The sequence below is a fragment of the Haliotis rufescens genome, unplaced genomic scaffold, assembly GCF_023055435.1.
Source record: "Haliotis rufescens isolate VD_foot unplaced genomic scaffold, xgHalRufe1.0.p SCAF_17, whole genome shotgun sequence".
Taxonomy (NCBI): domain Eukaryota; kingdom Metazoa; phylum Mollusca; class Gastropoda; order Lepetellida; family Haliotidae; genus Haliotis; species Haliotis rufescens.
In genome coordinates, this window is record NW_025963857.1 from 25,035,679 (window position 1) to 25,063,490 (window position 27,812).

General features: G+C 40.4%; 1 protein-coding gene across 3 annotated transcripts; it reads right to left on the bottom strand.

Annotated features, from left to right (window-relative positions):
* Positions 1 to 382: 382 nt before the first annotated feature.
* On the bottom strand, positions 383 to 26,754 carry LOC124113147 (zinc finger protein ZFAT-like). 3 transcript variants are annotated; one of them, XM_046473396.2, is made up of 18 exons: positions 26,649 to 26,754; positions 19,564 to 19,725; positions 17,935 to 18,123; positions 17,228 to 17,299; positions 16,739 to 16,834; positions 16,111 to 16,242; positions 15,257 to 15,346; positions 14,468 to 14,854; positions 13,570 to 13,765; positions 11,828 to 12,597; positions 9,228 to 9,668; positions 8,775 to 8,988; positions 7,779 to 7,882; positions 7,186 to 7,462; positions 5,821 to 6,160; positions 3,989 to 4,094; positions 3,601 to 3,680; positions 383 to 2,945 (listed from the first exon to the last, which is right to left on the bottom strand). In XM_046473396.2, the coding sequence occupies exons 2-18, from the start codon at positions 19,715 to 19,717 to the stop codon at positions 2,718 to 2,720; spliced, it is 3,876 nt and encodes a 1,291-aa protein (XP_046329352.2). In that variant the 5' UTR covers positions 19,718 to 19,725; positions 26,649 to 26,754; the 3' UTR covers positions 383 to 2,717. The 3 variants fall into 3 exon arrangements, with proteins under 3 accessions (XP_046329352.2, XP_048253746.1, XP_048253745.1); XM_048397789.1 differs by lacking the exon at positions 26,649 to 26,754 and adding an exon at positions 22,920 to 23,174 and having other exon boundaries at positions 17,228 to 17,296; XM_048397788.1 differs by lacking the exon at positions 26,649 to 26,754 and adding an exon at positions 22,920 to 23,174.
* Between the last annotated feature and the right edge of the window lie 1,058 nt (positions 26,755 to 27,812).

Below are 27,812 nucleotides of genomic sequence, written 5' to 3' on the forward strand. Positions count from 1 at the left end.
GCCACACAAAGACGAGCAGTCAGGTTGCTATATAAGTACAATAATCTTGGACGCGATGAACCCCATTTCACCCAACCTCACCTCAGAATAGTCTATAACTCACATTTTCGCAGTCTGGATACAGGGGAGAAAAGAACATGACATAATCACTTCCGCTTATCAGCAATCAATTTCGAAGGGAAACATTTGTGAATGAATTGTGTGTAGATGTTTGGTTAAACAATACATACATTAATGAAACTTTTTATTGTTTTTCTTACAAATGTGACGGAACACAGAACAAATATTGCAATACATGTACATACTGTTTAAAAAGAATATTGCAGTATACCGATAATACTGTGCACTCCTCATAGTTCTATCAGTTACAAAAACACAAGAGTAGTTTTCTCAGCATGCTCAACATGCACTTTATTCATTGGGTTATCTCCATGCAAATATGGATGACAAAATACAAAGGCATCCATGTTTTATGTACAATTGTATGAATAAATACTGTTGATAGTGATAGTGATTTACAATACTCATGTTCATTATTGTTCCAATACCTTTCCAGAAAATGCAAACTCATATCCGTTAATTAACCTCTTTTATTTCTCAGGGCACTGGCCATTAAATTGTTTGGGATGAAGAATTTACAAGTTTCTCTACAGGATTCAGAGAGGGGTTGACATAATACCCAAATCAAGAACTGATTTGGCCGAGGGCGCAGTCAACATGTAAGGTGTCTGAAAAAAAAAGGGATGCGCACCCCTGCTCTGGAGTTTGGCAGAATAAATATGATGCTGGTTTCAGGTAGATGGCTTAGGTTAGAGGTTTGGTTTGGTTTGGTTTTCTTGTTTTACGCCACCCTCAGCAATATTCCAGCTATATGATGGCAAGTCTGGACCAGACAATCAAGTGATTGATATCATGAACATCGATCCACGCAATTGGGATCGATGAGATGCATCCTCCTAGTCAGCGAGCCTGACCACCCGATCCTGTTAGTCACCTTTAACGACCTCGGTTAGAGACCAGGGACCTGTTCCACAAAGCTATCTTTGTGAGAAGACGATCGTAACCTACTTTAACATAAACTTAGTGCTAACATCACTTTTTGGAATGGGGCCCTGAACACATAAATGAGTGTATAATGTTGTGTGGAATAGTGTACAAAAGTAACACAATTGTAATCACAAATGAGATTAATATGTAAAAAACGTGATGCTATCAGTTAGAATTCTATGGCAGTAACTGCAAAAGGCCTTAGTGGAGCAATAACTCAAGCATACCACAAGGCTCCATGCCTTAGGCTATAGCGGTTCACGGATACACCATGTTACTCAGAAAAACGATGCATAATATATACACCTGGGGAAAAGATAAGCATCATCCTGCATTATATATCCCTAATTTCCCCAACATTGATCTCTTTTGGACACGATCAAAGATACCACCAATGTCTGCTGAAGACCTTGTTACCATAGTTACATCTGCATGGTGCTTCAGCCTATGTTAGTAACTGTGTTTCATGTTGATGGTAGTTGTAGCACTTTGTTTATGATACCATGACAACTGTTCACGTAAGTAAATTTTTCATACAGATTTACATGTTTGGGGAACAGCCCTTTCCCACACAGTCATGTATCTCCCTTGTTCTAGCAGATTTATCATGCTTATGATAGTCCTTCCTGGCAGATTGTTTTGTATAACAGAACCCTGATTTGGAACACAAATATTTGATGGAGGACATTTTGTGTTTTGTGATGTTTAGTCACATTTCACAGAAACTGTTGTCTCATCCCATGTTTCTCTCTGTGATCACGCCAGTATATTTGGAGGTTCACCATACCAGGGATTTATCTAGGATTTCAAACTAAGTGCCCTTGGAAGACAAATTGGAGAAAAAACATTTTTCTTTCTAAAACGTCCTTACTTTCTTGAATTCAGGTGTATATAAATATTTCAGTCAATGCAAAAATGCTCTTCATGTTTATTGGTCCTGTTATCCATGAAATGCAAGTCACATGCATAAAAAACCATGCATAATAAAATGACTTGCCAAATGTTTTATTCCAATTTAGGAATTTTTAATGACAAATGCTTCAGATGTCAGCCGAACACGGCATCTGAGCAGGTCTAGATAAATCCCTGTGATACTGAGATAAATGTTTTGGCGTCTTGTCAAGATTTCTGTTGATGCTCACAACCTGCAGTACAAATAAACTTGGGTGGTTGGTTCACCACCTACTGGTCTACCAAACTGTTCGATATGTTAATAACAACGCAGTGGTATCGCCAGGCAAGATTCTCAATCCCTTGAGCATTCTGACACAATGCGAAGAGGTATTGTGGAATCACAACCAATGTGCTCACTGATTGTGTATGATGATTCGGTATCCTCAAATATATTGCTGCACATTAATATGGTATGGCATACATTGGAAATACACTATGATGTCTGTTAGCAATACCAGCATGTACGATGATCTGAATGAAGACGCACCATCACATCTCTGCCTTCAATAATGGAAGTGGGGCAGTAGGTAGCCTAGTGGTCAAAGCGTCATTCATCACACCGAAGACCCAGGTTTGATTCCCTACATGTGTACAATGTGTGAAGCACATTTCTGGTGTCCCCGCGGTGATATTTCTGGAAAATTGCCAAAAGCGATGTAAAAGTATTCTCACTCACTCACACTAATGGAAGTCGGGATCTCCCCATATCATCCCCACTAAGATGTCTGTTCCTCCAGGGTCTGTATCTCCAGTGGGATGTTGTCCAGATGCATGTCGGGACTAACATACTGTATAACGTACTGTCCCCCCTCCACCCCAGCATTTGCGTCGGTCAGCAACACTTCCTCTCCGTCCTGTTGGACAATGATGGTCTCTGGGTTGACGGCCACCATTTGACCATCCTCCGCCTGGACGGTAATCTGCTGCTGCTGGCCAAATGCTCCCTGGAAAAGACAGGGCAATGCTGGTCTTGATTCATATATAATTGTATGTTCCTTGAAAATTGAAAGAGATATAACTTCAGTGAAAGTTCAAAGCTCATTCTTTGATTTCGGAATAGTTGACAGACAGTATTTTCTCATGGCAGACAACTCCCATCCGAGTTCTGACATGAAACATTCAAAAGACAACAAAGAGTAGGCATTTGATTGAATGCAGCTACAAGGTCACAACAGGGAACCCTGTCAGTGTTCTTATAAAATTCTAAGCCCATGGCCAACTTGACTGAGGTGAGGTCAAATGGGGTTAAACATCGCATTCAAGATTCTTTCACTTATATAACGACAAGCATGAACACGTGTGCCTGCGTGCGTGCATGTGTGGCTGATTGTACTAGTCTGGACTAATGCCTATTTTATAGTGCTAGCCCACTGAGATACAATGCAACAGTTATGCCCTCAATGCCGAGCACCAGGCAGGGTAACAGCAAGTAGCATCCTCTAGCGTCTTTAATCATGCTGCAGCCAGGAATCGAATTACCGACCTTCCACTTTCTGGCCAAACACTCTAGCCACTATATCATGGAGGTGGTCTGGTTTAACCAGAGTCCCCGGCACACTAAAAAGGTAGCCTTATCAGCTGTTCAGGATGTCATCTCACCTGTTGGGACATGTCGATGATCTGCTGTAGGAGATTGACCGCTGATGCTGTTTTCTCGTCCAGTTCGGACTGACCGGTCACTGAAAAGGCAAAGCATTTATCAACTCCAACACAAACAACAGCTCCTGGGTACCACAGCACACCATTACGAGTGAACTGAAAGATCCATGTAGAACCCTTCAGCCATCAAGAAAGCAATATTTCAGCTATGTGACGGAAATCTATAATAATCCAGTGATTGATATTATGAACATCAATCCATCGATGTACAATGACATGCTATCAAACAAGTCACCGAGTCAGACCACCCAACTCTTTCCACCAACATGTTCTGGGCACCCATTCTAACCCTAACCCCCTATGCGGTCTGACATCTGCTGTGATGTACCTGCAGGCTGTATGTGGATGTTGTCCTGGACGGTGGTGATGGTGGAGGTCACCTCTGTCCCAGCCTCCTGCTCTGTAGCGAAGGCTTCCTCACCACACTGCAGCACCTGGAGTGACAACAGTGATATATATGTGGCAGAAGATAGAGACTGTTGTCAATATATTTGTGGCAACTTTCACTAGCACCAGTGATTGAAGTGCTAGTAAAATGTCAGCTGGTTGACTGTAGTCAGATTAGTCATCAGCCCCTGGTTGTTGCTTACGGACAGGGCAGGCTTGATAGCTTGAGGAGTTTCTGGATGGGACAGTTTCTAGAAGCCTGGCTGTACCTAGATTACGACAAGGGGGCATTTTGAGGCCTTTTACGGCCTGACTGGCATACTAACTACTTGGATACCTATTTGAAAACACCATATTCCAACCAGCTTCCAACACAGGTCTGGAATCGGCAATGGAGACAGGACATTCGACAATGACAAAATCTGACCCTTCGTGGGTGCACTTCCATTAATTCTATGGCCTGTTACTTATTGCTGCCACAACCGCTGCTCCCACAACCAACTTTACCCATTGTATTGAAAACCTAAAACTGTGTTTTTCCATATTATTTACTGATTATTTCATTGATCTTGTGTGGTCATTACTGATTTCAGAAATTAGTTCTGTAAGGTCTGATATGGTCTCTGGTTTTATCACTACTTCTCCAGAACACACCTTTACACCTTTATCTCGTTATGCTCATTAGCAAGATGAAGTCAATGTCATCTCATTGTGGACTTAAGCAGCAGTGGGGATTATCACTTGCAATTGTCTGCAGCGTTAGACATTGGCACTCGTCCTATAGTCCTTGCCAAACTTCCCAATAGTTAAGGTATCATAAGGACTAGTAGAAATTTGCCATTTCTAAGGGTTTTGCTATATGTTATCATTATAATGACTAGTGGACTGAAACTGTTAGTTTCTACTGCTGGTCTGTTGATTACTCAATTGGGTGGTTTGTCAGTTGGTTTAACATCGCACTTTGCAATATTCCAGCTATATGATGGTGGTCTGTTAATAATCAAGTCTTGACCAGACAATCCAGTGATTGACATCATGAGTATCGATCCACGCAATTGGGATACAATGACATGCAGCAACCATGTCAGCGAGCCTGACAACCCAATCCCATTAGTCACCTCTTACGACAAGTATAGTCACCTCAATTTGGTAGTGACGGTTTACTCTGTAGTGTGTTTACAACCACACTGCTATTCTACTTATCAAATCCAATTAACAATGGAATATGTCTCTGGGGAGGACAAAGGAAATATATCCAGATGACAGGTTTTTCTACTTGAAGGGTTCTCCTTATCAGATATAAAATAATGGTAATTATATAGTGAGACTGCCTGGTCCAAAGGAAAATATCTATAAAGAGGTTTTTCCACTTATAGTCTGGAAGGTAATTTAAGATACCGACGTTTACTACAATATCTGAAAAAGTATCTGACCTACTCCAGTCAAAGTTGGTATGAGATTATTAAACAGTCATACATAACTGGATATTACATTTAAAGACAATCGGTGCATGAATAAAAAATCTGTCTATTTAGCTATCACTATATTTCAACCAGACCTGTTCGTCACGGGTGGAACGAGCATTCATTGAAACAGCCATGTGCATAATGCTACCCCTGCGTCACAGGGCCATATGACACAGTTGAACCAATCAACTCAACTCGAAAGGGTACACAGGAAACACGCACGTTGAGACGCCCAACGTTAACACCGTATTCGTGTGTGCGTGATTCCCATATAGTTCACCATATACTTTCTGTATCCCTATCTTACCTGTACTTCTGACACGTGCATCTGATCCATACACGAGATGTCTTGAACCTGTACATGATGTCGGACACGTAGGTGGCGCTTCAGGTCCGACATATTTCCGAACAGGTAATCACAGCTGAGACACTTATAGACCCTGGCCTCGCCTGGAGGGGGCTTGTCACTCTCAGCCGTGGGCTTCTCAATGAAGGTCATGCCCTTGTGGTTGCGTGTGTAGTGGATCTTCATGTAGCCGGGGGTGTTGGCGGAGTAGTTGCAGTGCTGGCACACAAACTTCTTCACTATGTCGTGGGTCTCCATGTGCCGCTTCAGGTGGCTGCTCTGTGTGGCCTCGTAGGGACATCTTAGAAAGAAAGGATTTCATCATGACATCATAGTGGGTGTGTGTATGTGAGAGTGCATGTGTGTGCATGTGTGTGCATGTGTGTGCGTGCGTGCGTGCGTGCGTGCGTGCGTGCGTGCGTTGTTGTTTATTGCAGCACTAGGTAATAATCCAGCTGTATGACATTGGCCTGAAAATAATTGAGTCTGGACCAGACCAGACCATCCAGAGATTGATATTGTGAGCAACGATCCAAGCCATCAACCAAGTCACTGAGCCTGGAAAACCTTACCAGCATAGGGAACAAATTCTAGCCTGCAATCTACACAGGGAACATCAGAGATGTCATTAATCTTGTGTGGTCATTATTGATTTCAGAATTTAGTTCTGTAAGGTCTGATATGGTCTCTGGTTTTATCATTGCTTCTCCAGAACACACCTTTGCTGTTTATTATCTCGTTATGCTCATTAGCAAGATGAAGTCAATGTCATCTCATTGTGGATTTAAGCAGCAGTGGGGATTATCACTTGCAATTGTCTGCAGTGTTATGGATGTTAGAAGTAATTAAATTTACATGAACAAAACAGTGTTAAATATTGTAAAGAGTGCGAGTGAGATTGCAATATTCTAGCCATATCACAGCATAGGCTTCACAAACTGGACATATGCTGAGATAAAAAGCTGGGTTGTGGCATAAGTGAGTTGGGTTTTACACAGCTCTGAATGAGTTGTATCATGTCATGCCAGCTTAATGTGGGAGGAAAGCACGAAGTGAGGCAGGTCTCAGAGGTGCACCACTTTAGTGAAAACCCTTGAGCACGGGTATAATGCTGAACAGCCTATAAACATAATTAGGCAAACCTAGATTTGAACCCATGATCATAGGTTTCTGTCATGCCTCAGGCACACATCGCTGGACAGCAAATAGGGGCCCCTTAGATGATTGGGCCACCCATGCTTTGAACAGTTATATCATGGTGTGTCAGCTTGATGTGGCTGGTGCTATTTGAGGATGGTGCTATCAAACCAAGAATCGTTCACTTACTTGTCACATTTGAACTTGCCCTCCTTGTGTGAGCGCACATGCCAGCGTAGTGCCGTCTTGGACTTGTAGGCCTTGCCACAGTCGCCACACTGGAAGGGCTTCTCGCTGGAGTGGCGCAGCATGTGTGCCTGCAGGTTGGTCTTGCTGCGACATGCGTGGGGACAGATGGGGCACTTGTAGGGCTTGATGCCTTCATGGACCCAGATGTGCTTCTGGAGCTCCGAGTTGGCTCGGATGAACACACGGTCACAGTACGGACACTTGTAGGACCTGCGTCCTGGCAACACAAACCATCAACATATCATTAGGTCTGTAACCATACATTTTGACACTTGTCTTTTGCTAAGGGGACTCTCTTCCCGAGGCAAGGGAGTTAACTGCTAAGATACTAGTACCTGGATACCTGCGGTACATAAATTTACAATATAATAATAACAGGGTCTAGTCCACACAAACCGATGGTTGACTACATGAGCAACAATCGAGCCTGTTGAACACAATGAACAAGGTCTCACACTGTGACCACCAGACACTCATCTCAGTCAGCGCTGATGACAAGCCTGGGAAGCAGGTGACTGTTGACACACACATACCCATCTTGCCTTGCATCCTGTGTCTGACCCCCGACAGCGCATCCAGATAGTTCCGGTCGGTCTCGGGATGATCCAGGATCATGTGGTTCCGCAGTTTCTTAATTCTGTTCACAGGAATGACTTGTTATTTATTGGAAATCATGAAATTAATGCGTCACCAAATTAATGAGAGGGCGTATCCCTTGCCTAAATTGTGTTATAAAACTTATACCGGTTGTGATACCTTTGAAATGTAAAACCACTTATCAGCAAACACCAAGACTGTACATAGACTTTGAATACCATGTTGTAATATAGTGCACATGTAGTTCGTTCACATTCTTCGACTTGACATGTGATCTTCCATGATATCATTCGCAGGGAATATAACCAAGGCATATTTGGCATTAATTACATGATTTACAGAACATTAGATCTTCAACCAAATCGCGACATGATTAATTGTTTCTTGTTTAACGCTGTACTCTGCAATATTCCAGATATATGATGGCGAGAAAACCTTGGCATGATAAACCAGTTACTGAGTGAGTGAGTGAGTGAGTGAGTGAGTGAGTGAGTGAGTGAGAGTGAGTGAGTGAGTGAGTGAGTGAGTGAGTGAGTGAGTGAGTGAGTGAGTGAGTGAGTGAGTGAGTGAGTGAGTGAGTGAGTGAGTGTGTTCTCCACTCTAATATAGTGGGAATATCAATATCATTGTGGGGATACAAAGAAAGTTCTTCATCAGCGCTACAAAAATTGGCACGGGTCCTATAGTCTTTGCCAAACTGTCCAATAGTTAAGGTATCATAAGGACTAGTACAAATTGGCCATTAATGAGTGTTTTGTTATATGTTATCATTATAAGGACCAGTGGAAACAAACAATTACTTTCTATTGCTGCTTCATATTATAAGGCCTTATTATACCCTTGAAGTATTTTTCATTTGAAATTGCTCTAGTCTGTATGACCAACAGCCAAGAATAATTAACGTCAATAATCTATTAATCTGAGGAACTTACGTATCAAACTTTTGCTGGCAAACATTGCACTCGACCCCCGTGACCCCGAGATGTTTCAGCTGATGGTTCCACAGCTGTGTGCGGGATGGAGCAGCATAGTCGCACTCCTTGCACGGAAACGTCATCTTTAGATGCTCCTTCTCTATATGCCGCTTCAAGCTGTCCTTTGAAATGGCACGGTAGTTACAGTGTTCACAGTTGAAAGGTTTGTCGCCTGGAAAACAAATCAGTTGACATGGAAACATTCACAGCATTGTAGCTCACCTGGATATGTGGTGAACAGTTTTCTGGCAAGTGTTAACAAAAGTTGATGCCATCTATTTTGACATGAACTGTTACCTTATTTTTATTCGACTTGGGCCGAATATCGGCCTCTGAGCAGGTGTAGATAAATCTGTAGTGGCAAAAGTCATTCTATATTCCTAAGCAAGCATCATCATCCATGAAACTAACCTGTATGTGTGCGTAGATGAGGTTCATAATCTGCTTTGTTGTAGAACAACCTTCCACAGTATTCACACTCCTCACAGCCAAAAGTCTCCCTCATTTTGTGGAATATCTCCATGGACATTTCCCTGTAGCCAAGTCTTTTCACAATGCTCACAATAGTCTTGTCCTTGTCGTCCTGGGGCTCGCTGATCTCACTGGCATCCTGTTCGTTCATAGTCTCCTCCTCTTCATTTATAGGTTCAGATTCTTCTTGTACATCCATGGCCTCGTCTTCTTCCTCCAAGGGTTTTGTTGCTTCCTCAACAGTTTCTTTCACTTCCTTGGGGTTGTCACTCAGTTTGTTTTTGTCAAGTTCATTGTCTTCTGTTAACCCGTCTGTCAAAGACTCGCTGTTTGCTTTACTCCCTGTTTCTTGGCTGGCTGCTCCATCGGTTTCTTTGTCAGCTGAAGTAATAAATGAGCATCTTATCAAGGCTATTCCTACAGAAATAATCTGTTTCCATTGTTACTACCAATAGAGTCATTTTGTAGAACCACCAATGAATCAACTCAAAAATTGACTAGTTTTGTTTTCTTCTTAATCCCGAACTCAACAATATTCCAGCTATATGACGCTGGTCTTTATATAATCAAGTCTGGACCAGACCATCATGTGATTGGCATCATGAGCATCGATCTACAAAATTGGGATACAATGACATGCATCAATCAAGTCAGCGAGCCTGACCACCCGATCCCGTTAGTCGCCTCTTACCACAAGCATAGTCGCCTCTTATGCTAAGCATGAGTTGCTGAAGACTTTTTCTAACCTGGATCTTCATGGGTGAATAGTAGTATTTTCCAAAAACCTAATGTCTGAAACCAAATCAGGATTAGTTGGATCTAATGCATGATGTCTACCCTATTCTATGTGAATTGAGTCTCTTCCTATGACCAGGCTAGTTTGCAAGTGACCAATTCTAACCAGGAATCCCCACCTGTTCCCAGTTTATTCGCCTCTTACGACTAGCAGTGGGATGCTGGGTACGCATTCTACCATGGGTCCCCACGGGGTAAAGTGTATTAAGCACTGTAACATCAATGATAAGAGCAATAATTAGAATGAACTTCTCTTGTCCCATTAAATCAAAATGATTACTCATTCAGTGATAGCATATGATTATAACTATTTAAGCACCAATACTACAAACTCAAGTTTGTACACTGCATATACTTAGGATTACCAGATAAAGATTGAAATGACATGACCATTTTTCCTTGACAAGTGAGTTAACTGACTATAAAAGTCCAGTTCTTGCCGAACTAGGCTGTTATTATGGTGTTACATTTTGGCTGGACTGAGTCTATGCATAGTCCAATTAAAATCCTGTAACGAAATCAAAATCCAATTCGTAAAATGTCATACAGATTTCGGTTGATGGCATGGTTTGCAAAGCATGTGTACCGCCAACTCATTGCAAGTGAAATGAGAGGTGAAATCTGATTGATCCTTAGGAGAGGCTTAGAAGGGACATAACTCTTATTAGCCACTGGTTGCACTTTGATTGAGCCCAGGAATTTCAGCCTAGTTCGGCAAGGGTGGAAACTGGACATTTAAAGTCAGTTGACTCTCTTGCCTCGGGAAGATGTGACATGACATGATGACGCAAACAATTATTTTTTTAACATCAAAATTACGAAAAGACTTTCAACTCTAATTTTCAACACTGCACTACATATCATGTTTAAGCAAGAACTCCACACATTTTCAATGCATATTACAAAATGGATCCTTACATCTCTTCAGCAGTTTTCACAACCTATCCAATGGCACATGCCAAGAGTTAAAACCAACAAGCCAACAGTGGTTATCATCAATAATTATTATAGGATTTTCAGCGTTCCCGTTTACCGGTAATTACCAGTTTTTTACCGGTAAAATTAGGCTTGGACCGGTAATTCATGTGACTGCCAGTCCCTGTGGACCGGCAAACATGGCAAATGAAGTACCTTATAAATCTTTGTTGAACAAAACATTGGTGATATTAATATAAGTACATTTTTAAAACAAAGTCAACTTGTCTGTTACCATAAGGGTTTCCCCTGGTCTATTTAAGGGTTAAATATCCATTTGTAGCAATTTCATCTCGAAATATTAAAAAAAAGAGAAAGTTGTCTGAAGTTTGTGTGAATGACATAGCTAAGTTACTTCAGAGATGACATCTTTGCACTGAACATGATGTTGAAAGAATAAAAACTAAATAATTTTCATACATTTTTTGATTTGTTGAAAGTTGGGACTGACAAAGTTAGGGGGGACTGGTAATTTTTAGAGTTGCCTGTCCACAAGGACTGGCAGATTCAAAAGCCAGCGGGAACACTGATTTTAAATGACCCGCTGGAGCCGCACTTGAGTAGGCCTATCAGGGTGAATTAATTAACGTCAAGCAGTTCACTGAATCCCACTGACAGCACCCGTCTTGCATACAAGTGACGGTACGTCTCATGTACACCTTACGTCTGCAAAAGATTATGTAACACAAATAACTAGATCAATAGGCTACAAGGAAAAAACAAGAAACAAGTGATGAGCCAAGCTTGTCTGACTCTGCTATCCAGCCTACCTTCCTTCTTCTGTCCCTCCATCTCCACATCCTCCCCCAGGCCCGGCATGGGTAGATCAGTATCCATTGGTTCCGAGTCCTCATCTGCAGCTGTATCTATCTGATCACTAGCTCCCTTTACACTGTCCTTCACTGGGTCCAGCACCAACCCCACACACTCCTTGTTTGAAGCATCCATAATTGCGTCCTTATCAAGCTGGTTCGTACAGATCAGAGAGCCGTCTGTGTTAAGAACTGTTTCAGGGTTTGAAGTCTTATCCCCCTCCTTCTGCTCTGACTCGCTCTCAAGAGTTTCAACACATGTCTTCTTCAAACTTGTGCTCGATAATTCCTCAGGAAGATTAATAAATTCTTTTTCCGTTGCATCAAAAGATTCATCAGGCTCCGGTAAATAGAGACTGTTATTGATGCTCTGCTCGAACAAGTTCTCCCACTGGTTAGGATCGTCCTTCAAGTGAACGCTGGTCAAGTGGTCAATGAGCCGGACAGTACTGAGAAACTTCTCGTCACACAATGTACAACAGTAGATGACGCGATGCTTGAGGTAATGCTTCTCCAGGTATGTCCGTCTACTGGCAGTGTAGTCACATAGCTGGCAGTGCTGTATGTTGGGGATGTCTTTGATGTCATGGATAAAAAGATGGCGATCTCTGTCAATCTTCTTCTTGAACTTGCGATTACACACATGACACTGGTGGATGACTGTTGCCCCCCTGGATTGTCTCCCTTGGAGGAATGTTTGAAGGTATTCCCTCCCTTTGGCTGAAAACCTGCAAGGGAGGACATTTCCACATGAATGTTGCAAGTGACTCTGTGACATTTAATTGGCTAACGAAACATACTTGAAAAAAAAAGTCTTTGTGTTATGGAGGTAGAAATGTAAAAGCCTGTGTGCACACTTTGAGTTACTCCGAAAATATCCATCTGCTCATGAGGAGTGAGTGAGTGAGTGAGTTGGGTTTAATGCCGCTTTAACAGTATTCCAGTTATATTGTGGCGTGTCAGCTTAATGTGGGAGGAAAGCCCGAAGTGATGCAGGTCTCAGACGTTTACTACTTTGGTGAAACCCACGAGCACGGGTATGGTGCTGACAAACCTAGAAACATAGTCGGGGCGAACTGGGATTCGAACCCACAATCATAGGTTTCTGGCATGCCCAAGGGACGCAACTCTGCACAGCGAATCACAGCACCTTAGACGACTGGGCCACTCGTGCCCCCTTGCTCACGAGGAGAGTGAGTCGGTTAGTGGGTCCTAGTCATCTTTGTCAATACAACTACAATATTTTACGTTAAGGCTTGAGGGAGATTTGTCAAAATCAGCCCATTACACTGATAATTCTTTTTTCACAGGCAGCAATATTCAAGGCACATGGCAACCAGTGAGTGAGTGAGTGAGTGAGTGAGTGAGTGAGTGAGTGAGTGAGTGAGTGAGTGAGTGAGTGAGTGAGTGAGTGAGTGAGTTGGGCTTAATGTTTTTTTTAACAATATTCCAGTCATATCACTGCGTGTTGGCTTAATGTGGGAGGAAAGCACAAAGTGATCGCAAGACGTTCACCATGAACACAAGTATGGTGCTGACAAACCCAGAAACATACTTTAGCGAACCGGGATTCGAACCCACGATCATAAGTTTCTGGCGTGTCCATGGGACGCAACTCTACAAAATGAATTGCAGCCTCTTAGACAACTGGCCCACTTGTACCCTGCTGTCAAACATAGTATCTCCATGACATGACTTACTTGTGGTACTTCCTGACATGGTTGATGAGTGACTTGAGTGTGTTGTAGTCCTTCTTGCACATCTGACACTGTTTGCGCACATTGCTGTGCGTGGCCTCATGCTCCAGCAGGTGACTCTTGTTCACTGTCCGGAAGGAACACTTGCTGCAGTTGTAGAACTGACCTGTGTGTTTCCGCATGTGTGTGTACAGATTACCTGCATCAAGGAGTCAGTGAGTCAGTGAGTGAGCTGGCCTAAAGCTGCTGTTATCAATATTCCAACAAATCTGGGAGGGGGAACGACACCAAAATTGGGCTCCAGCCATTGTACAAATCACAGCTAGTTATGAGCCTAGGATAATCTGTTTCCTAGCTAACATTCAGGCAAGTCATTTTTACATTAAACAGGAAAGTCATTTTCTCTGAGTAAATGCCTCCATTATAAGTAAACAAATTTACAGAAATGGTTGTCTGTAAGCAAGTATTTCTCTAACATGCACATATTATAAAAAAATCTGAAATGAAGACTATGAAATGGCATAATTGTCACATGATCAGTAATTTGCTCATAAATCTTCTTACAATACAAATAATTAATGCTTTATGATGAAAAAGTGAAGCATTTGAGATTCAAACTTTTTAGTATCCTTTGGATAATAATAAATTTCTTCTTTTTAGTATACTGAACAAAAAAAGTTAGGGATCATGAACATTTTGGGGATATTTTTTGAGGTGAAGACTGAGCCTACAATTTCATAAAAAAATAATAAATATTATATATATTACACATCCCTAACTTTTAGTGTTCACCATAGTTTGGCAATGCAACATTCCTTAAAGTAGTTGTCCCTGTATAAATTAAAAAAAACCCAACACATATGAAAGTAGTAAAATAATTTTCTATCATGACTGCACACACCCTTAGAGTTTGAAGCATAGGAGCACTTGAAGCATTTGAAGGGCTTGAGTTCAGTGTGGATGAGACAGTGAAGTCTCATGTGAGACAACGTCTTGAACACCTTGTCACAGATGTTGCAGCTGTACAGTGATAGCGACGTCGACATGTTCCGCACCGAACTTGCATTCTCGTTCAGGTCTTGTTCGATCATGTGAATCTTGAACATCTGATCCACGCTGCTGAGGTCCACGTTCAGGTTCGTCTCGAACGCTACTTTTTCTTCAAGGGTACGGAAAACTGGGATGTCATCGATCTCATCCGTGGGTTTCTCCGAGTTGTAGTTGTAGGCATCGCCATCTGGGTCAGCACTGACTAGAACGTTGTCAAACTTCTTGGCTCGGTGTTCATCTACGAATACAGACAACGATTTGAAAATGTTGCTGGACAAACTGAAAGACACAAAAATGAAAGTCTGACGTGATCTAGACGTTATTTCAATTTTGTGGAAGCCTCGGTGGCTGAGTGGGTTAGATCGCTGACTTTGTGTGCTGGTGATTAGGTGCCTCACTCTGGCAGTGTGGGTTCAAATCCCGGATGGGTCTCAACCCAACCCAAAAAGGTACTAGAGTCTGTACTTTACTAAGAAAGTGTTATCCCAAGTATAATATTTGTTGCAAAAAATAAATGATTATTTTCCCCAATTCATCTGCAACTTGTGCAAGGGCACTCAGTTTAGAATCAGTGATACATCCGTGTTTTATTCATGAGGATACAAGCCTTCATGTTGTGTTTCTAGCGGTATCCACACACCTGCAATGATGAGGTCCGCGGGAGCAGTGTACTCCTCTGCATCCTCTACTTCCTCTGCTCCTACATCCTCCAGCTCATCAGAGTCGTCTCCTGCTGACACAAACCTCTGTCAGTACACCCCACGGAGTTGAAGTACCATGATAGCGATATTGGTAAATTGTTAATGTTGATGCTGTATTGATACACAGTTATGAATATTGATACTATATTCATTAATAATTCATTGCCACAAAAATGTTGACATTAATTTTGTTAAGATCAACATGGTAAAGGTGGACTATGAGAGTGAGTGAGTATGGTTTAATGCCTCTTTTAACAATATTCCAGCAATATCATGGCGGAGAACACCAGAAATGGGCTTCACACATTGTACCCATGTCGGGAATCGAACCCGGGTCTTCTGCGTGACGAGCGAACGCTTTAACCACAAGGCTACCCGACCATCCCGTGGATGATGAGAAGGCAGAAAGTTTTAAACATTTAATGTTCAGCCTAGTTCATATTTAGCAATACGTTCATTAATTGCCATTCTATATGTAGAATGAGACAAAAATGTCTTCATTTTCTTTTAGTTTACGTTTCCAATTTGTAGCAAAATTATTGGATTTTTATTTGTCATCAGCACAATTTGGAAGTCTCAGACTAGTGGACTAGTTTGAATTTGGAAGGCTGACAACTGCCTTCAGTACAAAATGTTTGACAGGAACAAAACAAGAAGACTAGTAACATATATCAGGAGAGTATTATGCAAGAGAAACAGAACTGATCTATAAAAGAAAGGTTTCCTTTTCCTTGTGAAAGAATTAACAGGACCCCCGACCCTAGGACATGAAGAGCAAGGCCTGGGACAGTACCTGAGTCCAGCTTGACATCCTTACTGGTGATGATAACATAGTCGGACGATGCCAGACACTTGTGGGTGTTGAAGAAGCGCTCCTTGGTAAAAGCTCTCTTGCAGCGCACACAGTGAAACTTGCCATCTTTGGCTGAAAAACAAACTAAAGGTTAATTTCCAGTGTTCGAAACTCAACTATGAAATTACAGCTTCTCTAAAATGAAAGATGCGTAAGAACTGACTTCAATATATTTGGCTTATGGAGGTATAACATAAAAACCGATCTGAGTAAGCAAAGTGTGTACACCGATAAGTATGTTTATACCTCCATAAACACAAAAACATATTGAAGTTAATTCCTATAGTCAACAATAATAACTTCACAGACAGCTTATTTAATCATTAACACGCACACAAAATAATGCAGCCAACAATACGATCCAGTGACATCATTCATCCAATAATACAACACAAACCCCACCCATTCTATTATCAGTGAAAAATGTAAGTCTGTTAGTGAGTGTGGCCTATTTTTTTGGTTTAAGGAGTCAAACTAAGAAAGTTGTTTGGTTAGCAAATCAAAGGCCACAGAATCACTGGCAATTTATTTTCCCAAACTGAATTCAATGGAAACTATGACAACTCACATTTCTCTGGAAGAGGTGGTTTCCCTACTTCTTTGCTAACAGCATCAATAACCTTGTTCTTCTCTTCTCCCTTCTTTGGTCGACCTTTCCTTTTGGCTGGAAAACAAATAAGTGAGTGAGTTGGGTTTAACGCCGCTTTTAACATTACTCCGGTTATATCATTGAGTGTCAGCTTAATATGGGAGGAAAGTCCAAAGTGATGCAGGTCTCACACGTTTACCACTTCGGTGAAACCCACGAGCACGGGTAAGGTGCTGACAAACCTAGAAACATAATCGGGGCGAACTGGGATTCGAACCCACAATTATAGGTTTCTGGTGCGCCCAAGGGACGCAACTCTGCACAGCGAATCGTGGCGCCTTAGATGACTGGGCTACTTGTGCCCCCAGAAAACAAATAAATATTTATTACATGCAACACACCAAATGCCAAGAAGTATCTTAATGTGACCTGTATTAAAAGTGACAAATGTTAACACGTCAGTTGTACCTTTGACATCAGTCTGAGTGACCGGTTGACGACATGTGCAGTCAGCGGCATACTGTGATGTCACAACACCTGCTGCAACAGACCCCAGATGAGCATAAACAGTTATTCAAGGACAATATCAAAGTACTAATGTTTCTAAAATAATTCGTTCTTATTCCAACACGTAGATGTCTGTTAAAGACATGCTTCCTGAAAGTATTTCTGGAGTTCCTAACACAAAACCATAGTATAAATCAGAGTATAAAATAAACACAAGTCTGCTATGCCAAGACTAGTAAAATGCAAGACGGGCTCATTACCTTTTCATGTAGTCTACAACATTTTCCATTAGGTTTTGTGTGTTTGTGGTTTAATGTCGCACTCAGCAATATTCCAGCCATATGACGGCAGTTTGTAAATAATTGAGTCTGGACCAGACAATCCAGTGATTGATATCATGAGCATCAATCTACACCATTGGGAAACGATGACATGCATCAACCAAGTCAGCGAGGCTGACCAACCGATCCCGTTAGTCTCCTCTTACGACAAGCATGGATTGCTAAAGAGCTATTCTAACCCATATCTTCATGGGTCTTTTCCATTAGGTAGAGTGCAACTCTGCAGCTGTTAATTTTTGTGGACTAGTGAAAAAACAAAAACAAGTTAATTTCAATGATTGCAATACAAATCTGTTCCCATGGTAACAGCTCGTGTTTCTAACTTACGTGCTTCTGTGCTGGGAGTGCATGTTGCCTTGTCCGTGACTGCTTGTGTGACCAGGGACTGACCCTCATCCAGGATAATTAGAGTAGGCGTACCATTCTCATCTATGTGATCCCCCGTTTCCACGCTGATGCCCTGGTCAATGGTGTCGCTGAACAGGTTGAGGGTGGTGGTTCCATCTCCGGCTGCATCTACATGGAGACAGGGATTGACAGGCTTCAAAATTGTTCGTATTGGGAGTGCCAAAGCCATGGTTAAAATCCTTATGGCACAGTAAATTCTAGTTTCCAATGCCTAAAGGCCACACTTTGAAATGGCACGTTTTAACAATTTGTTTGTTTGTTGGTTGTTTAAAGCTGCACTCAGCAATATATCCAGGTGGTCTGTAAATAATTGAGACAGGACCAGACAATCCAGTGATTGACTTCATGACTATCGACCTACACAATTGGGATATGATGAGATGCATGAACCAAGTCATTGAGCCTGACCACCTGGGCCCACATGCACAAAGTGATCTTAGCGCTAAGATGATCGTAACTCCCATACTTCAACATAGGCTTACGATAGTCTTAGCGCTAAGATTGCTTTGTGTAAGTGGGCCCAGATCCTGCAGGGATTTATCCAGGATGCTAAACTAAGTGCCCCTGGCAGACCAATTGGGTTTGAAATTCTTTATTTCTTATTTTCTGAAAGTCAGAGGTATTTACACATTATAATTTGAGATTGTATTCAATGCAATAACATTAAACTAAGCATTGAAATCCCTTCAAATTGGTCCTGTTATCATTGAAGTACAGGTTATCTCTACAAAACCTTAAAAGTTATAAGTTATATATACATATTAACATGAATTGGGAACTTGCGGCTGAATATTGGCCTCTGTGCAGGTCTATGTAAAATCCCTGGTCAGCTGGAGACCAAATCTAACCTGGATCTTAACAGGGGTACAGAGCTCCAGATAAGCTGCGTAGCTGCGTATCTGCATAAAATACGCATCAGAAATGCAGAAATACGCAGTGAAATAAAATTCAAGCGTATCAAATATGCAACGAACATTACAGATACGCTACAAAAATAAAACTTGTGCGTATCATCAAAATATTGTGAAGTAACCCTGCATATTCCATTAGCAAATCAGCAAATTATTTTGAAATTATATATGGACATTCCGTCAACCTTGCCAAACTCCACGATGACAGTAACATCATGATCATTTGCCATCACACTTTCTTGTGGAAGTATCGTGGTATTTTTGAGTCCTATAAAGCTCTCGAACCCACACGACACCAGTTTGTAGGGTCTAGATGAATAGTGTTTTTAAATATTTAACTTAAATACCCACATGTGTAAAAACTAGTGGGTAACAGAAATTTGAATACCCAGATAGAATTACTGATACCCAATGATTTTAAAATGCATGGGTAAAATACCCACAACACAAAAAGCTTATCTGGAGCTCTGGGGGCATTTAGTGACACATGAGTGTACTAATATACTTCCCAGACTCCAAATCATTTCAAAGGAAGGAAATTAATTTTTAGAGTGAATCGATGTGCAAAGGTAACAATAAAGATGACATAAATGCAAAACTACATAAGTAAAAGTGGAAATGTATCCCTGACCCTCACCTGTATATTCAGTTATCTCCCCTGATCCGTTGACATGCACCTGGATGACCTCTGGCTGTTGTGGCTCACACCCTTCCCCCTTGTGTCGCATGAACAGCTCTATCTCATTGAAGGCACCCTGGCAGGTACCACAGATGAAGGTGTCCATTGGCATCCGTCATCCTGGAGGAGTGAGTGAGAGAGTATGGTTTTATCCTGCTTTTGGCAGGATTCAAGCAAATATCTTGGTAGGGGGACACCAGCAATGGGCTTCACATATTGTACCTATGTGGGGAATTGAACATGGGTCTTTGGCGTGACAAGCGAACACTTTAACCACAAGGCTACCCCACCCCACCACGCAAGTCCTGAACATGAAGCAAGGGCCTGCCGAAAGGTACTAATTCTTGATATATATTTCAAACACTGTTTGAAACATGGTTATGCAAGCTGAATAGGTAACATTAGGTAATTACGCGGGGTCAAACTGTTTCATGTGATTACAGAGGCAACTCAAAATATATTTGTTTATGGCCATTTATGTTGAATCAGGTATAAAGATATGCAGCCTTTCTGGAGCTCTGAGCTATGTGGTGATGCCCTGTAAACAAGAGTAGTTTTTTCACAAACCAGTGAATGATATGAGGGTTGCCTTTTTTGTTACAATGGCACACAATCAACCAATTCCCTGGGTGAGTGAGTGAGTTGGGTTTAACACCGCTTTTAACAGTATTCCGGTTATATCCGGCGTGTCAGCTTGATGTGGGAGGAAAGCCCGGAGTGATGCAGGTCTCAGATGTTTACCACTTCGGTGAAACCCACGAGCACGGGTATGGTGCTGACAAACCTAGAAACATAATCGGGGCAAACCGGGTTTCGAACCCACAATCATAGGTTTCTGGCGTGCCCAGGGGACGCAACTCTGCACAGCAAATTGCGGCGCCTTAGACGACTGGGCCACCCGTGCCCCCCAATTCCCTGAGACTGATCACATATTCTAATCCTGATTCCCCATGGGGAATCAATTGTCAATTTAACTGATGCAATTAAATTGATTAAATGTGTTTAGGTTGAGTCTCTTCTCAATCCCTTTGATGATAGATTACACCTTTCTAACATAATGTTTAGTTTCAATGTATCCTGTTTCTGCTTTAATTTACTCGTACCATACACATGCTCGTGGGTTTCAACGAAGTGGTAAACGTCAGACCTGCATCACTCCGGGCTTTCCTCCCACATTAAGCTGACACGCTGTGATATAACCGGAATACTGTTAAAAGCGGTGTTAAACCCAACTGACTCACTCACTAATATATTATACCCTCCAGTGGTTGGAATTTGCCTGGATCTGAGCAGAGATTGTGGGTTTCAAGATACCAGAGTACATTCCATTTACAAGCTGACCACGCCACATGACGACAGTTGATCATTAATGACAACGAGATGACCCTATCACATGACATAGTTCTAATTCCAAAGAGAATAAAAAGATTAACACAAAAAGATTTATTTAGCTGTTGTAATAAATATGTAAGAGTTTGAAACCTAACATCAAAATTTCTAATTGCATAGTCATTTTTTTAAAATTGTGTTACCTCTTCTCCTGAGTAGTCTCTCACAAGTCTTTGAATTATTTTAGTACAAGAAACATTTAACCACTGATCATGCCAAACATGTGGCTTACTGATAACAACAAAAGGATTATTTATTTACACTTACAGAGGTTCATAGCCAAGGATTAACTTACTTTTTTCCTTTGTATAAACAGATTTCTGAAAAACACAATTAATTATCGGAATGTGTTTGGAATCTGTTTTAGTAACTTACCACAACTGAAGGTATAGAAGTGTTTTATTCACAATATGCATACAGCTAAAAGCAGAATTTTTTTATATAGAGAATCTCACCTGAGTGTCTTTTGATATCAAATATATCAACACGAGTTTATAAAAGTGGAAAAATTAGGAGGCTTGCCGAGGATTTTTGCCACTTTTATCAACGAGTGTTGACATATTTGATATCAAAAGACACAAGGGGAGATTTTATTTATCATCCAACATCATTCCTCCAGCTTTTTCAATTTGTAAACAGTAATTAGCAGTGTCTTCAGTGTAAAAAGTACTGCTAACAGCTTCAGTAGCAGAGTTATTAGTGATGTCATTTGATTGTGACGTCATGGTAACCAGTGACGTCACAATGGTCTTCAAAGCATTGTGATGTACTTTCATTGCAGCGATATCTACAGTGTAGATATTGCTTGATCTCATCCAAGCCATATCTCCTGTGGGAGCCAGTTTTGGATGATAAAGGCATTTCTTAGATGTTGACAGATGACAAAGTAGACACAATTTATGGATAAATATTATTATACTGTAATAGCAGTGTTATGGTATAGATCATTATGATGCTTGGCTATATTATGATATGTTATATTTGGTCTTTATATATAATAAATATATTCAACGCTCTTATTCATCTTACCCTACACAGGCTTGTCTACTATGTTTCTGAAAGGGTCAGCGTAGTAACCCCTTATCACTGGTGCATAACTAAAAATGTTTTGATAACACAGTAGATGACATGAACTGTGCACGAAAGTGGGTGCCCCTGTGTCATTGTAGGCTAGGGCAGAGTTTGGTCAAGGGGCCGCAGAGAAGGGTCCGTATTGATGATCTTGAGGACAGAAAATGAAGATTATATATTACATGTACTTAGCAAAGCCACTGAGTAACAAAACTGGCTCACTCCCACTTAGCCAACTTGCGGCAGGGATTAACAGTTATGCCTGAGTGATTGTCCAGAGTATGTCGACCATGACAAAATGACCAAGTAAAATAGGATAAGAGTTCAGTACTATAAGGGTAATACTATTTTTTCAGGGCATTATTATTTGCAGAAGCCTGAGGTCTTCCGTTGAAAAGACCGAGGGCTTCTGAAAATGATAATGCCCTGAAACATAGCGTTACCGTTATTATAGCTAAAACGGATGGAATTTGTTATCAAATGAAAAGAAACAACAATATCAGTTTTGAAACATTTACTGCAATCAACACGAATGTCACCGAGCCACCTTTATAAATATGGGAACGCCATAGAACAAACCAGATGACGTCACTATCGAACATGACGTCACCTATCCCTATCCCTATCCCTATGATGTCACCTAACAACGGGCATGTTAATGGCCCGTCGTCAAGCAATATGCGGGCATTATCAAGTTACAGTGGCCTGATCATTTCTGATAACATGTGGGTGGTTTGATGATAATTCTATCCATTTTAGCTATAATAGTGATTAATCAGCAATGACCATGTGTTCAGGGTTGAATTAGTGTCACAAAAATGATCAATGAACATTGGTACTGAGCACATAATTACTTATTACTATCATAAAACCGAGAGCTGGAGACAGATCCCCTCCTAGCAAGCGCTGGTATGTCCAGCTTGGTGATGTGCTTGACAGGTACAAGAGACATCGGAATTCCGGCGAAAAGACATGGATTGAATATATGGATGCTGTATCACGCCTTACTGGATTTTGAGAATTGTAAAATATGCTAGTACTAATTATATATGGGTAATTATATTATTATTTAATTTGTATGCATATAACATGGTCATGCATTTCTTGATGAAGTGATTAATAAAATATTGCAAAATCTGCCTTCTTATATACTTTTTGTACTCATTACCTTTAGTCATCCGTGTTACTCCATGGCTAGTCTGTCTTACAGACCCTGATACAAATATATAGACCATGCAAGTCTAAAATGTTTGGCAAGTCTAGATTACTGCAGTGTAAATGAAGAGAGTCACTGGGCTCCTTTTTATTATATTTTTATTAAGATAACTGAACAACTGTTTTTTTTCTGTACGATATGTTCATTTCAGAGACTAGATGTTAGTCTACTCCATGGCTAGTGAAATAAATGAGACACCTTTTGTTCTTGGGGATTATCATGCCTCACTGGTTTTCTTGTGAGTATTGTTTTACGTCGCTTTTAGCAATAATCCTGCAATATCACTGAGGGGAACAGCAGAAATGGGCTTCACTTATTGTACCACTGGAAGGAATTGAACCCAGATCTTTGGCATGACAGGCGAACGTTTTTATCACAAGGCTATCCGACCGCCCCAATCAGTTTTGTAACTCGAAATTATAGGAGTTGAATAAGATGGATGACCCTGTGCGGGCATTCGTTGGAATAGTATCATCCAACCATAATCGGGATCGCGTAACCACTCAAATCATTTATCATAATTGCTTGTCCCTTTTCTATAATTATTGTCAAATTTGATCTGAAGTTATACAATTTTATTTGACAAATGAAAATACTTGATTAGTTGCTTATTGTAACATTGTTGATGACTGTGCATAGATGTATGTGTGATTATTATTATAGATCAAAGGATTCAAACAAATTATGTTTGTATAGAGGTTGTTTTTGAAAATTATGGGCATGTTCAATCAATCATTGCTTTGGTTGGGGCTAACCCATCCACCCTTAATTATAATCAAGTATCACCGCATCAATAGCTCACATGTGTATTTGAAAACAGCATTAGAAACTAACAGTTTTCGTCCACTCGTCCTTATAATGATAACATATAGCAAAACCCTTAAAAAGGGCAAATTTCAACTAGTCCTCATGATACCTTTACTATTGGGCAGTTTGGCAAGGACTACAGGACTAGTGCCAATTTCTAACACTGTGGAAAGCACCTGTCGCCAAGTCGTCTCCGACTCAAACATGATCATTTGCTGTGCAGAACTGCTTCCCTTAGGTGTGACAGAAACCTTTGGTTGTGGTTTGTGCGATTAATTGCAGACTGCCGTTGTTGTTGTTTGTCTGTTTGTTGTTTAACGCTGCATTCAACAATGTTCCAACCATATGACGGTAGTCTGTAAATAATCGAGTCTGAACCAGACAATTCAGTGATTGACATCATGAGCATCGATCCAGAAAATTGGGATCAATGACATGCATCAACCAAGTCAGTGAGCCTGACCACCCGATCCTCGTTGGTCACCTCTTACGACAAGCATAGTCGCCTTTTATGGCAAGCATGCGTTGATGAAGACTTATTTACCTCGGCTTTCCTCCCACATTAACCTGACTTGCCGTGATAGAATACTAATACTGCAATACTGATCAAAGCAGTATTCTACCATGACCTGGGGACATATTAGATTTTGATTTGTCAATCGGAGATATCAAATCACAATAAACCCCCTCTGATTGAAACAGCCATATTTAAGGCCTCATCACTGCGGAAGCTAATATTTTTGGAATAGTTCTTCATTTACAGTCATTGTTGGAAGGCATATATTTAACAGTCTACAATTTGGCACTTTTCGATATACAACTGTGACATCATCTTTTACGTCATCATGAGCTAAATTTAACATTTGAAACCTCACGCTGCATGTTCGGTTCCAAATTCAATTCAGCGTGATTAAACCTACAGGTAACCTGGCTCTACACGGAAAACACAGTATGTTTATCTGTAATTAATCAAACCAAATGCCTACCCCAGTCTTTGAGAAATTCTGTATTCAGTTGAGAAGTAAGACATTTATGGCTACTTAGAGGCTATAGCCTATATCGATATAACAAGTGTCTGAAATAAAGCGTTAAAATCAAGCTGTAGATGGTATGACCCTAATGTTAAAAGTTAATATTTCAGGGTCCCCTGGTTCAAATACCATGCATCGGAGAAAATTTTAAGAGTCCCTTCCCTTTGAACAGTTCAACAATAATAGCAGTATGTTGTAGGGCAGTAATGATTCACTCGCATATTCGGTGAATCGAACCGTATCCATTCATGAACTGAATTTGTTATTCGTGGCCACTAGAATCGAATATTTATGAATATGTAAGCATATGCATTTACATAAAAAAAAATACCCACAAGAACATATTTTATGCATAGATTTCTTCATAAGACAAAACTCTTATACTATTTAATTTGACAGTATTGTGGTCACTGGTCATTGTTGCATTTGAGCAGATACTAGTACCTGGATAAATGCAGTATATAAATGAATAATATATTTAATAATATATTAAAAATTAACAAACCATGTCAAATATTTTATGATGTTGTTGTTGCCTCACTGAACATGCTGAATATGACAAATGATACATCAACTGCTGACTTGTTATTGTATTCGTGAATTATTATTCGTATTCGTTACCCTATATTCGTGATACAAATCGTATTCGCCTCATAGTGTATTCGTTGCAGCCCTAGTATGTTGTGATTGAAATCCTCCCAAAACAAAACTTTGTTACCCTCAATAATTTATGGCATTGTGAAACTCATATTTTTTCAGTTGCATTACAGACATAACTGATCAGGGAAATTACCAAGTGTAATTTAGTCATGACAATGTCATCAACATTATGAATATTGATATGACATTATAAAACCATTTCATAAATTTGAAGTCATTTCCAAATTAGCTTTATTTATCATATTTATCTACAGACTTACAGTTGGCTTAAAAAAATCATAAAAGAAGACCTCAGTCACAGTCTAAAACATTAATGGGTTTTATTTTTTTAATTCATTGAACATGTTGGAAGTTTGGATTGAAACTCGCATAAATGCATTTTAACATTTTCTGAAGCAGTAGTGTTGCATTGTGGAAACATTGTCATTGAGATACAACTCTGTATGGTTATGGACAAGCTGTGACTAGTCTCATTAATATCATGTTTTGGCTCAGACATTGAGGAGTCTCAACTCAGGCTTTTCATGCAAAGCTGCATACAAAATTAGGTAAGTTCAACCGCCCATCGTACACGCTTTCAGTTTCAACCCGTCACATTTCTGCAGTCAAATCTGAACTGGGCATAACCAAAACTAAACACAATTTATTAATGAGCTGAAATTTATCATGAAAAATACGCGTGGTGCAATATGCGATTAGAAGTATATTCATGATCTATTTTGCAGTCTACCGAACAGATTCGAAACAGTCGATTTCAAACAGCTCAAATTTAGTGATGATACGTAACTAAACAAGACAAGGAATTCGTATCGACTGTAAATAATTTGATGAAAATTGTCTGCCTAGTTCAACATTTCATAACAGCTTACCAGTGACTACACAAGTGGCCTTTCCGTTGAGGAAAAGGAAACAATCATAGCTGAGTTTTATCAGTCGGCGGCTACAAAAATGGCGGCCACTGTGATGTCATGTCCGTGAAAACTTCTCAACTCACGAGTTATTTCCCTTAGATCAGTTGGATCCACGTTTTCGGGCTTTTCACCCGTTGCTCTTCTATCTCGCTTTCATCATAAGGAATTCACTGTACGTTGTATATCTAACCGTTACCACGGTTTCTCTAATGTAGAAACATGCAAATTGTATGTACGTATAGACAAGCAAGGACAAGTGATATATTTTTAAGGAAACTATACTGTAGATCTATAGGTCTAATGGTTAGAAAAGGGAATGCTAATGCATATTGGTATTTGATCAAATAAGAACTTATAAATATTGAGCTTATATTTGTATTTTATCATCAGGATAAGTGTTAAATCATATTTGAAGTGTGCGCTAGTACATCTTTGTATGATTTCAACACTACGTTGAACTAAACAGTATATACCGTTGCTTGACAACGGTATTTATTGTAAGGATCTATACCGAAACGTCGCCTTTACCGTATTAAAGAAGTTGTTATCCATACTTTGTGTCTACTTTGTCATCCGTCAACTTCTAAGTAATGCCTATCAAACAATTCATACGTTGAACTAGTCCTCGCGCAAGAATCGCCTCGCCAGTTCGGGGTTATACTTTCCTCAGTATTGCTTTTTACCAAGATTGTATAACTTTACATAATTGTTAATTACACATTTGTCCACATATATTCTTTATGTGGTGGGGCGGTGGGTAGCCTAGTGGTTAAAAGACCCGACATGGGTACAATGTGTGAAGCCAAATTCTGGTGTCCCCCGCTGTGAAATAAGTGGAATATTGCTAAAAGCGGCGTAAAACCATACTCACTCACTCTTTGTTGAATGTTTGAGTATATATCTGGTATAAAACAATACCCCATCACGCTGTAACATAAAATATATTGCAATATATAATATTATAAGATGTCTACAGCGTACAGTATCACATGCCAACTTGCATTGTGCGGGCTAGGTAATAGATTTTACGTGCGCATCATATCGATTGCTCGGCATATTTTCTCAGAACAATGAAAGAGCGTAAGGACACTTTGACATATGCGTGCGTGCGTGCGTGCATAT

What these genes read in the sequence shown, in the direction of transcription:
- LOC124113147 (XM_046473396.2), bottom strand. Translation starts at nt 19,717, where the DNA reads ATGCCAATGGACACCTTCATCTGTGGTACCTGCCAGGGTGCCTTCAAT. An exon ending in CATGTCAGGAAGTACCACAA is followed by an intron (nt 12,598 to 13,569) that starts GTAAGTCATGTC and finishes CCTCCCTTGCAG; the next exon opens with GTTTTCAGCCAAAGGGAGGG. An exon ending in GGAGGGACAGAAGAAGGAAG is followed by an intron (nt 9,669 to 11,827) that starts GTAGGCTGGATA and finishes TTATTACTTCAG; the next exon opens with CTGACAAAGAAACCGATGGA.